We start from the raw sequence: 11,020 nt of genomic DNA, 5'->3' as shown, positions 1-11,020 counted from the left end.
TGTGGGATGTTCCAGAGAGATTTGGTTAACTAATTTCTATAACGTTGAAGTCCTTTATCTTCCCAATAGTGGTAAGAAGGACAGCTTGTAATCAGAGCATTTCTTACAAAAACAATGAATAATAGGTGTGCTTATTGTTTAAATTTTGAATTTTAATTTGTTTCTATTTTTAAAGCCAATTTAAAATTGTTCATTGTCATTAGATAAACGCAAGAATCGGCCATAGTTTATCACAGCTGCAAATGATGTCCAGGCCGTAGCCAAACTACAACACTCTGCCAGCAACAGCAAGAGCTTGGCACTGGGTTTACGTGTACAGCGATCACTGTACCGGTTCTTAACGGCTGTTAGGATTGGGGTGACAACAGAAGGCTCGCAGATCTTCCCCCTATTTCAAACCTGACACTAAGCACGTAGAGTTCTCATTAAGAGAGGGGCTCTGTGGGGTGCCAGACACAACTCCTGTCGTTGGGTAAATAATTTCCTCAACGGTGACATACGTGCCCAACAAGAAGCCGACAACTCCAGTGAATGCTATGGAAATGTTTTTCAGGATCATCCATATGTTGTAATGTTCCTTAGAAAATGTAAGGATTTCCACGAGGGGGGGCAGGATCAGGGCTAGAGTGCTGCTGCTCACAGCACCCACGAAGGAGATCACGATGTCTAGGCGAGGAATGAGAACTGCCCCAGCACCTGTAAGGAAAAAAAAACATGGTTCCTGTTAACATGTGCACTACACACGCAGGGACCACATGTAGATCTTTTTGACACAGTCAAATCAATTAGCAAAAGTCACTGCTTATGGGGAAACTAAAAAGAAAAATTTATTCTGAGCTGAGAAGGAACAAACCCAGAAACATTTCCTGGACTCACACTTATCAAAACATTTCTTATGTAAACAACTATTAACTTTTGCTCTGAGACTGGAGCATCTATGTCAATGCACTGAGCTTCTCTGCCGGGCACACAGTGGAGTCTGTGACACAAACAACAACAGGGCCAAGGAGACAGTCAGCTCCTACAGTGGCTCCTCAGGACACAAGGCACCAGACAGACATTCTCAAGAGAGCATGCCATACTCTCACTGAGCAGGAGGAGCCAATGAAGGATGCAAAAATTAGTGGACACACCAAGATGTACCATGGGGCAGTGCAAGCTTCGATCCTAGAAACTGGGCTTCTGGGTCAGTATGACCTTGAGACTGAGGCCAGCCTGAGCTACATAGCAAGGCCATGTCTCAAAAGCCCAAGATCTGGGGATTAACTCAGGGTTACAGTACATGGCTGGCATATGTGAGGCCCTGGGTCTATTTCTAGTACCAAAAAATGTAAAAATGGAATGTGCTCTGGATATATGTAGAGTTGCAAATTATCTCCCTAGGATAACTGTGTCTTTGCAGTAGAGAAACGCAGAGGCTACTTTAACCAAGTGAGAAAAGTTGGTGTTGGGACGTGGTGCACTGAGCAGTGCGCAGTCCATTGCTGTGCATCTCCTGCTAACAGTGTAAGGCTAAGCCAGGAGTCGTGGTGCAAACCCAGCATCTTGGCAGGAAGACAGTGAGTTTGAAGCTACCCTGATAAGCAAACATCCAAACAGAGCCCTGCTTCTAAAAATTAACTGTTTGCAAAATACATAGTTTATGCCATTCTCATTTTAGCACATGCACATGCAAGTCAGCGATTACAACAGGCAGGTACCGCTACTTACAAGTGACGCTAACCAAGAAGGACCGCATCCCGAATTCACAGATGCGCTTCCATTTGGCATGAAGTCTGGCAGTGACTGCAGGAATAATGATCTCAGCTGGGACATAGAACTGAATTGAATAGGTCACGAAAATGCCGAAGGAGTACAGAATTTTCACTAGCTGATACAACCTGTTAGAAAAAAGAAATTTGACCTTTGGTTTTTCTCATTGTGAATCTGACTTTCCTCTTTTTTTTAACTTTTAGTGGGGAAACAAGGACTACATATAGAACATGGGCCAGTTTAGACCCACACAAGGTCAAATTTGCTTGTGTGAGAAAAAGCCAACCAAGCTAGATGCGGTGGTGAGCATCCACAGTACCAGCACCCAGGAAGCCATGGCAGGGGCAGGAGGACTGCCATACGTTCCAAATCAGGATGTAGCTACAGAATAAGAACCGGTCTCAAGGAAGAACAGAAGGGAACTAACCCTACTAACTTCATCTCTAGCCTCATACTGACGCCTCACTGCAAGCAGCCTGGGAGACCGAGCTCACAGACTCGGGGGCACGGTGCTCAGAAGACTGCGTTTAGAACCAAGGCAGCACTCGGCGCCCACACTCAGCTCCAAGAAGAGATCTGCAGAGCCTTCAGAGCAGTCTTGTTTCAACTTTGTAAAAACGCTGACTATTGCTGTTACCTCTCTAAAATACAGTGTCACGGCCTCAGGGATCTACAAGGAGAAGGAAACTGTTATACAGGCTCTGACTTTGAGCCTTCCCTGCTTGACGTGTGTGATAGGGAAACGTCACAAGGAGGGCATGGGAGTCATTTCACCAGCAGAGTTCTCAGAGCTGCACCTGCTGCCTGGGTTAAAATCTCTGCAGTAAGGAGATAGATTTGCTGCTATCTGGTTTGTGGTGTAAACTTATCCCTTTGAGGTCAGGCCTTCAAACCGCACATCAGTGTTCAGCTTTACGTAAATCTGTAGAATTCTCCAACTATTCATTTTGCGTGATACACAGAGGGTCACACATATTACCAGGATCCAGTGCAGTGTGACAGGACAAGGCAGGGCAGCTATTCCTCCACCTTGTACCATTGCTGATGCCATTTTAGGTTTAACTATGATTTTCTCTCCTTGATGGAGAATCTCATGGAAAATTCCTCAGCTCTATTCTAGCAGTTGAGGCCCAGCTAACATGTCTTAGCTTCTGTCAAACTGCTTGCTTGCATAAAATCTTCCCGTGCGGCTGCCAAGCGAGGTACCACGAAGATGTGGGTTTTGCTTTTAAATGCTCCTTGCTCTAAATACTCAGAGCTAAAATTGGGTTCCCAAATCCATGAGCGTAGTCCCAGGCAGCTAGAATAAAAACTTAAATTGGCTACAAACTGCCTGTGGGGCCACGTCTGGAGGGCTCCCTGGAAATGGCAGTACTTCAGCTCATGTACAGCATGTGTCACAGTCTTTAGACTCCTACCCTGGTGATGGCCCCTGCCAAAACTCAGCATGCCCTTTGCCTTTTGTGTTTGTTTGTCTGTTTGTTTATGTGTTTTGCCTACATGTGTGTCTGTGCTCCACATGAATGTCTGAGGCCTTTGCAGGTGAGAAGAGATCCCTTAGGTCTGGAATCCCAAATGGCTGTAAGCCGTCACGTGTGTACTGGCAATTGAACCTGGTCCTCTGGAAGAGCCGCAAGTGTCGAGCCATCTCTCCAGGCCCTCAGCAAGCACTTCTCAGTAAATATCTTAGAAAATCCCCTTTGTCTAGAAAAACTGGCATTTTCAGTGATATGGCAAGAATGTGTGGACTCACAAAAGTTGGATAAACAATAAACCTAACTCCTCTGAGGTATGAATGACAAAATCAGTAAGCTGTATTTCAATACTTTAAATTCTTTATATTTTTTACATTTAATATAGTCAAAAGAAATATGCACTTGCATGTTTTAAAAAAGCAAACTAGCAAGAGGCTGTGGCTGGAGTGTGCTGAGTCTGGGGCGGTGCTGCGATGGGGTGTGCCGCAGTGGGAGGCAGCGACCACCTCCTGTCTTCTTTCCCTGTGGAAACATCAAGGCCCATGGTCTCAGAGCACAGGGTCTCAGATAAGCACAGGGAAGAGTGTGTCTTCCTGGAACGAATCCTATTATCCTAAAAGGATATAACAGACACTACTTTCAGCAGAGCTATTAATTAGGACTTAAGCCTCTTTCTGACAGCTTGAGACTACAGCAGTACTAAGCAAGGATTCAGTAGGCTTTCGCCACAGCACAGTCATCTTAAGAGTGAGTAAAAGAAACAGGGCTGAGAAAAAGTACATTTGAAAATATGGCAAATAGCATAATTAGAAACAAGGAAAGTCCTCAGGGCTGGAAATAATAAATCTTAATTTTAAAATTACCCAATGGTATATTTAGCTAGGGCCTTAAAAGCTTATTATAAATGGTTGTGGCTGAAAACATGAAAAATTACCAAGTGACTATTTTTCTCATATTCTGATTAGCAATTGTAGAAAATTAAACAAACATTCTCATTAGTTCATTATTCATTAAAAGAGGAACATTGCTTTTTTCTAATTATATTTTATGGTTGTGTTTTCAAAGTATGGCTGATAATATACTTTAGATGAAAACACTATTTTGCATATAAATATAATTATACTCCACTGACATAAAGCTGGAGTTACACAGGCTAAAGTGTGGTTAGCGTTAATGCCATTCCATATGCAGCACTATTATTTAGTGTTACATGGAGCACTGTTCTCATATGTGCATGCTAGAGAAGTGAGTGCTACAAGAACTGGTTTTTCAACCCTGGAAGAGTGATACAGAAATGACAGTGAATTCCAACATGCTGGATAAAAGCACCCATTTCATTTCCCCTGTTTCGTTTCAAAAGCCCATTTATTTCTACAACTGGCATCTGTACTTTCAATTACACTTAATACTTTTTTCAACTTTTCAACCTTTGTTCTCATTTCAGTATTAAGTATCCACAGAGCCGTACACTCTGGGTTGCGCACAAGAGACATGAGGAAGCACACATATCAGGGCTGTTCTGCACTCGCACTTTCCAGAACACTCTGACCTTTGAAAGGACAGCGCCACCCATATCTCTCAGCCAGGAGACCACTAACTCTTATTACCTTAGCAGTCCACAAACACAGACAGCAGGACAGAGTGTACACAGACAGACAGACAGAGACAGAGGACAGACTGTACACAGACAGACAGACAGGTCAGACAGGGAGACAAAAGACAAAGTGCACACACAGAGACAGAGGACAGACAGATGACAGACTGCACACAGACAGAGACACACACTTCACACAGACAGGGAGACAGAGGACAGGTTGTACAGACAGAGAGACAGAATACAGACTGTATAGACAGACAGACAGAGGGCAGACTGCACACAGACAGAGAGACAGAGAACAGACTGCACAGACAAAGGACAGACCATACACAGACAGACAGACAGACAGACAGAGAACAGATTGCACACAGACAGACAGAGGACAGACTACACAAAGACAGAGGGACAGAGGACAGACTGCACACAGATAGAACAGAGGACCAACTACAGACAGACAGACAGAGGACAGGCTGCACACAGACAGACAGACAGAGGATGGGCTTAAGTAGCCCTCGCTGTGGAGGGACTCCGATAGACCCTCTCTAAAGGAAATTGCTCTCTACCTCGACTCACTCTCCTGCTTTTCAAGACATCTACTGTGTCTCGGGATGATTTTTGAAGGCTTTTTTCTAGTTGAAAAATCAGTAATCAGGAAACTTGCTAGGGTTTCTTGAGGCTAAACTACAATTGAACAGTCTTTGAATCATAGGTCCAACTTTCTCCATTCTAACTGAGAACGGTAGTAAGCAGGGGTCAGTGGTGACCAGTGTGTAGGGAATGGAAGTGCTGCCTCAAGGAGAGGTCTCACACACCCAAGCTTGAACTGGGACTATATTAGCATGCCTTCACATAGCCCTGCCCTGTCTAAGCTGGGAACAGAGGCATAGATTTGTCTGCATGCATCCTCTGCAACTCCTTTTCCAGTAAGACTTTCCATAAATAGTTCTGTGAATAAAGACTGTTACTGTTTCTACCCATGTCTCATATTTAAATTTTTAATAGGCTGTCAACTGCATTTTCAGTTGCCACAGATAATGAAATCACAGTAAAAAGTTTAAATGCTTAAATCATAAATCTAAAAATATACCTTCCCCCATCAAATCTTGGTAAATTATATCTAAAGCGCGTAAGCTAGGGCTCATGAGGCATCTCCACCTACCACATGTCCTGGGGGAGGTTCAGGGTTATGCTGCCTTTGATTTCATCACGGAAGCACATATAGCCTAAAGTGGCCAGGCTGATGTACAGCACCGTGACGATCGCCATGCCAACGGTCAGCGCCTGAGGGAAGCGTCTGGACTCTCTCATTTGGTTTTCCAGTGGAAGCACCTAAAAGGAGAACGTAACTGTTTTTAAAGGAACAGCGCACGGAATTTCAGGATAACCGGGGGTCTCTCAGACAGACGAGTTGGTCTGTTGTAGTCTGTGTACACAGAGCTTTTCTTCTTTCCACATATAAGCTATTTCCCTGTGTGATATGTGTTTGTGTGTGTATGTGTGTGTGTGTGTGTATGTGTGGGTGTGCTGTATGTATTCTTGCGTTTACACGTGTGTGTAGCAGATGGCCGTGTCTCCCTGTATTGCGTTCTGCCTTGGAACTTTTCCTCCTGGGTTTTTTTTTTTTTTTTAACAGAGTGTCTTACAGTGTAGCCTGGAACTGTACAGACCAGCCCGACCTCAAACTTGGTTCCACCTTGCTTCCTGATACAGGGCCTCACTGAACCTGGAGCTTCCAGGCTGGACTGCATACCTGTGAGTTCTAGGGACCTACCTGTCTCCACTTTCCTGGGGTTACAGACACACCTGTACCCAGATTTTTATGTGGGAGATGGCATCACCCTTGTGATGCAAACACTTTACCAACTGATCCTGAGCTCCTGTGTTCTGTAGGTTGTTACTTTTTTTTTTTTTCTTTTTTAATTCCTAAAAAGGTTTTGAGATCAGGTCTTGGCAGGCAACCTGCTAGTTATATTTTATATGCCTTTTCTGGTTAGAATAATTTTAGATTTGTTTTTTTTAATGCAAAGGGAAACACAGATGGCTCCCACATGACCATAGAGCAGCTTTCCTGTGATTAACATTTTATACTACCAGTTGTCACAACTGAGACAACAGTGGCCAAGCACTAGTGACCGAACCCCGAGTTCCATTTCAATTTCTCTAGTTTTCCCATAAATGACCTTCTTCTGTACCGGGAGCCCATCCAGGACACCACACTGCACTTGTCACCTTGGTCCCTTGGTCTCCTGTGGTCTGTCTGGTTTCTCTGTCTTTCTTTGCTCACTGTCTTGACTAACTGACATCCTCTGCACAGCATCCCTCTACTCTGGGCTTGCCCTGATGCCTTCCTTGTGACTAGACAGGTGCTGTGGGGCCCTCAAGTGCTTTTCTTGTCACATGTTCCCATGGTGAAGCTCTGTGGCTCAGTCTGGCCACTGCTGTAAAGCCACCTTCCTCCCACCTCTCCTATGCTGTGTCTTTAACTCTAGCCCATCTAGCCCATTCTACAAGGACTAAGTGAGAATCGTCTGTGCCTCCCGGAAGGAGAAGGCTCTGTGAGGGGGGTCTGCCTAGCAACCCTTAGTTCTAGCATTCATGTCACTGTGGACTCTGGAGACTGGTCACGCACACTGAGTTGCCATACTTGTGTCCCTTTTCCTGCTCCAGCCTTTGTCATTGCGTGCATCCCCAGTGCCAGCTGCTAGCTGCCTCGTCACCGTCCCTCTGAGCACTCCCTTCCTCCATGGCCTCCTCTAGAGGCCATGCTCATCTTGGATTCCACGGTCCCAGTCTCCATCAGACATTTTCCCCCACAGAATTTGGTTTTTTTCTTGGAGCATGGCATTTGTAATTAAAGTCTCTCTGCTGAGTGTGCTACGTAAGGAGTACCACTTCTAACCCCTCAGGGGACAGAGCGACAAAAAGCGCTCGCTCGCGCTCGCTCTCTCTCTCTCTCTCTCTCTCTCTCTCTCTCCCTCTCCCCCTCTCTCTCTCATACACACACACACACACACACACACGTCCATAACTGCTCTATACTGTGTGTGTGTGAGTATGAATGTGTGTGTGTGTGTGTGTGTGTGTGTGTGTGTGTGTGTGAGTGTTTGACGTGAATGTAGGACTGGGACTACAAAAAAGGGCAAAGAGATCTTCGGAAGTGGACAAGAGACAGTGATGGAAGCATACGGCATGAAAGCAGGAGGACTATTCCGTATAAGGAGGGGACCAGCCAAGGGGGAGAAGGGAAGACAGCACGAGGCAAACAGGAACAAAGTACATGATTATGTGTATAGAAATACCACAGGAAACTTTGACTTGTGTCCTAATTAAAGAGATTTTAAAAATTAAAATACAAAGGGAAGAGGAAGTGGGGCAGTAAGGCTGGTTTTGAGTGAGAAACTGTACGTTCGACTTGGCAGTTGTTGATTTGAGATGTCCGAAAATCAACGTTGAACTAAAAACCCAATGATTAAGATCCTGCGCTAATGCCAGACAGGCATGAAAATGCACAGCTGCAGCTTCAACAGCACAAAGAGGGGCTGCGGGAGCTCTAAGAGTTTGTAAGGATTCAGACAGCAGACGCCGCGCAGAGGGGAGGGGTCTGCCTTTGAGATTTATCCATTTCCTTCACAGGAAGAGACTTTGGAGTGCTTTCTCTACTATCTAACCATCACACAGTGCGACAGCAGCCATGAAGGCAGCCGACGTTACTGTCCTCCCATCCCTAAACCTACAGCTTCTGGGCCATTAATACTGGAAGTATTCTGAGTAGAAATATTCAGGTGTGAGGGGCCTCAGGGTGTGCATCTCGGCATTTCAATAATGTTGTGCCTCAAAACAAATATGGTGCCCAATCTAAAGGGAGAATGATCTTTGAATTCCACATGACAATAACCTTATAATTGTTTCCAGAGCCTTTAAATATTCTAGTCTATAAAATGTGATGTTTGGGCTGGTGGGTCGACACGCAAGCCTGATGGCACAAGTTTGATCACCAGAACCCAGAAAGCGCTCAATATGGTGGCTCATTGCATCATTCTGTGGTCAGTCGGGAGGTGGAGAAAGAAGAATTACCTAGAAGCTACCTGGCCTGTTACCCTGGAGTAGCTCAGAACAGCAGAAATAAGAGCGACCGTGCCCCCATGAAGTAAGAAAAGAGAACCACTGAAAGTTGTGAAAACCACTGAAAGTCCTGAAAGTTGTGCTCTGAACCCCCAACCCACACCAATACATTTTTTAAAACTGTGTTATTATAGGGTTCGGCAGCTAAGAGCTGCTCTTCCAGCCGGCCTAGGTTTGATTCCCAGCACCCACACGGTGGCTCCCAGCCATCTGTAACTCCAGTTCCTTAGGCCTCCATGTGAACAAGGCAGGCATTTGGTGCACAGCTATGCGTGCAGGCAAAGCACCCACATGCATAATAAAAACTTTAAAATAAAAGTTCTATTTGGGCATGCTTGGGATATGTGGGATTTCTGACGTTCCGTGACACTTACAAGAGTTTTCAGTATACTACCTTAAGGCTTTTATAGGGGTGAAAATCTCCCCAATAACGCTAAAGACGTGGTCTGATATCATCACTTAGTCTACCATGGGAGGACTTAGCACCTAAGATGCATGTCTAAGAGTGGGTGACTGGTCCAGTAGGAAAACCAAACAATAGTTCAAGCCCCGCTCACTGCTAGGTCTCAAATCCAGAACAAGCCTTGCTCAGAACCTGTGGCTCCTCCCAGCCCACCTCAGCCCATACCTTACACCGAGCCTCTGTCCCAGGCTGAGCCTCCTCACCCCACCCCATACCCTGAGCCTCTGTCCCGGGCTGAGCCTCCTTACCCCACCCCGTACCCCGAGCCTCTGTCCCGGGATGAGCCTCCTCACCCCACCCCGTACCCCGAGCCTCTGTCCCGGGCTGAGCCTCCTCACCCCACCCCATACCCCGAGCCTCTGTCCCGGGCTGAGCCTCCTCACCCCACCCCATACCCCGAGCCTCTGTCCCGGGGCTGAGCCTCCTCACCCCACCCCATACCCCGAGCCTCTGTCCCGGGCTGAGTTTCCACCTCCATTCCCCCAGCTTGATCCCTTTATAACTCAGCCACTTTGGTTACACTGGTCTCTTGGTCCTAGCCGGAGGCAACCCTCTTGTTCTCCCTCCCCCACTCTCCTCTCATGGTCTGCTTTGGTCTGCCGGCCATGTTCAGCCTGGACTCGTCCCTCTGCCTGCTTTCTCTCTTATAGCTGTAATAAAAGTCTTCTCCGTATCTTAGGAGAAGCTGTGTCCTCTTCCTTTTAGCTCATTTTTTCATTCACCCATCAAACTGGGAATCATGCTCTATGAGTATAAGAAATTAAAACCCTGACAGGAAACATATTTTTATATAGTTTGACTATGTAAAATCTTGTGTTAAAAAAAACGAGTAATGGCTAGTTCTTACCACTCCTATGCCTTCAAAAGCGAACACAGCAGTACCAAAGAACAGTGGGTACTTCTTCCAACCAGCCACGATGGGTAGGTTGTGGGGATCCGGCATGTTCTGCAGAAAAGACAGGAAACAAAGAAACCAGGTTACAGCCTCACCTAATGCCAATTATTTAGAATTAAAGAGCAAAATCAAAATCACATTCTGCTAAGCTTCACAAAGCAAGTGGGGTTATGAAATTTAGTAAACACTTTACGTACCCTCTGTTAAGGGAGGTTAAGCTATTAGGCTATAGTTGCTGAAGACGCTGTTTCCCTCATACCCACACACTTCTCCTAAGTACCTACGTCCACTGGCCAGTCCCAGGCAGCACACTGGGTACAGCTCCTGCCACATAAGAAGTATACAGGTGTACTCAGAGACCCTAAGTCCCCAGGCGGGGCGGTGGTCTCCATGTGACCCCACTCCTTCATTTTCCTGTGACACCTGGCTTCTGATTTCGGTCCCAGCTGCCCCTGGCATGGTCTCTTGTGACTTCAGAGAGAGAGAGAGAGAGAGAGAGAGAGAGAGAGAGAGACAGAGAGAGAGAGTGTGTGTGTACACGACCCACTGCTCTTAATTACTTTGCACCAACTCAGAGTAATGCTTCACACTGTCATGATCTGCACAAAGTCACTGCAGCATGCCGGGCTCAAGCTCTGAGCATGACAGTTTCCCAGACACCCCAATCTAGTGCCTCTTCGCCACCATTTTCTTCTCTGCCTTACGTACTCAGGAGA

General features: G+C 46.0%; 1 protein-coding gene across 2 annotated transcripts in view; it reads right to left on the bottom strand.

Moving 5' to 3' along the window:
• Positions 1–326: 326 nt before the first annotated feature.
• Positions 327–11,020, bottom strand: part of Slc36a4 (solute carrier family 36 member 4) — a 32,478-nt gene continuing 21,784 nt past the window's right edge. For both annotated transcript variants that reach the window (XM_051155932.1, XM_051155933.1), the window contains 4 exons: positions 10,257–10,355; positions 5,984–6,153; positions 1,711–1,880; positions 327–696 (listed from right to left, as the gene is read on the bottom strand). In XM_051155932.1, the coding sequence (XP_051011889.1) occupies positions 389–696; positions 1,711–1,880; positions 5,984–6,153; positions 10,257–10,355 (747 nt within the window). In that variant the 3' untranslated portion in view covers positions 327–388. The remainder of the gene's footprint in view (positions 697–1,710; positions 1,881–5,983; positions 6,154–10,256; positions 10,356–11,020) is intronic.

Source organism: Acomys russatus, chromosome 14, assembly GCF_903995435.1.
Source record: "Acomys russatus chromosome 14, mAcoRus1.1, whole genome shotgun sequence".
NCBI classification, from domain to species: Eukaryota; Metazoa; Chordata; class Mammalia; order Rodentia; family Muridae; genus Acomys; species Acomys russatus.
This window is presented reverse-complemented; position numbering and strand designations above follow the sequence as displayed.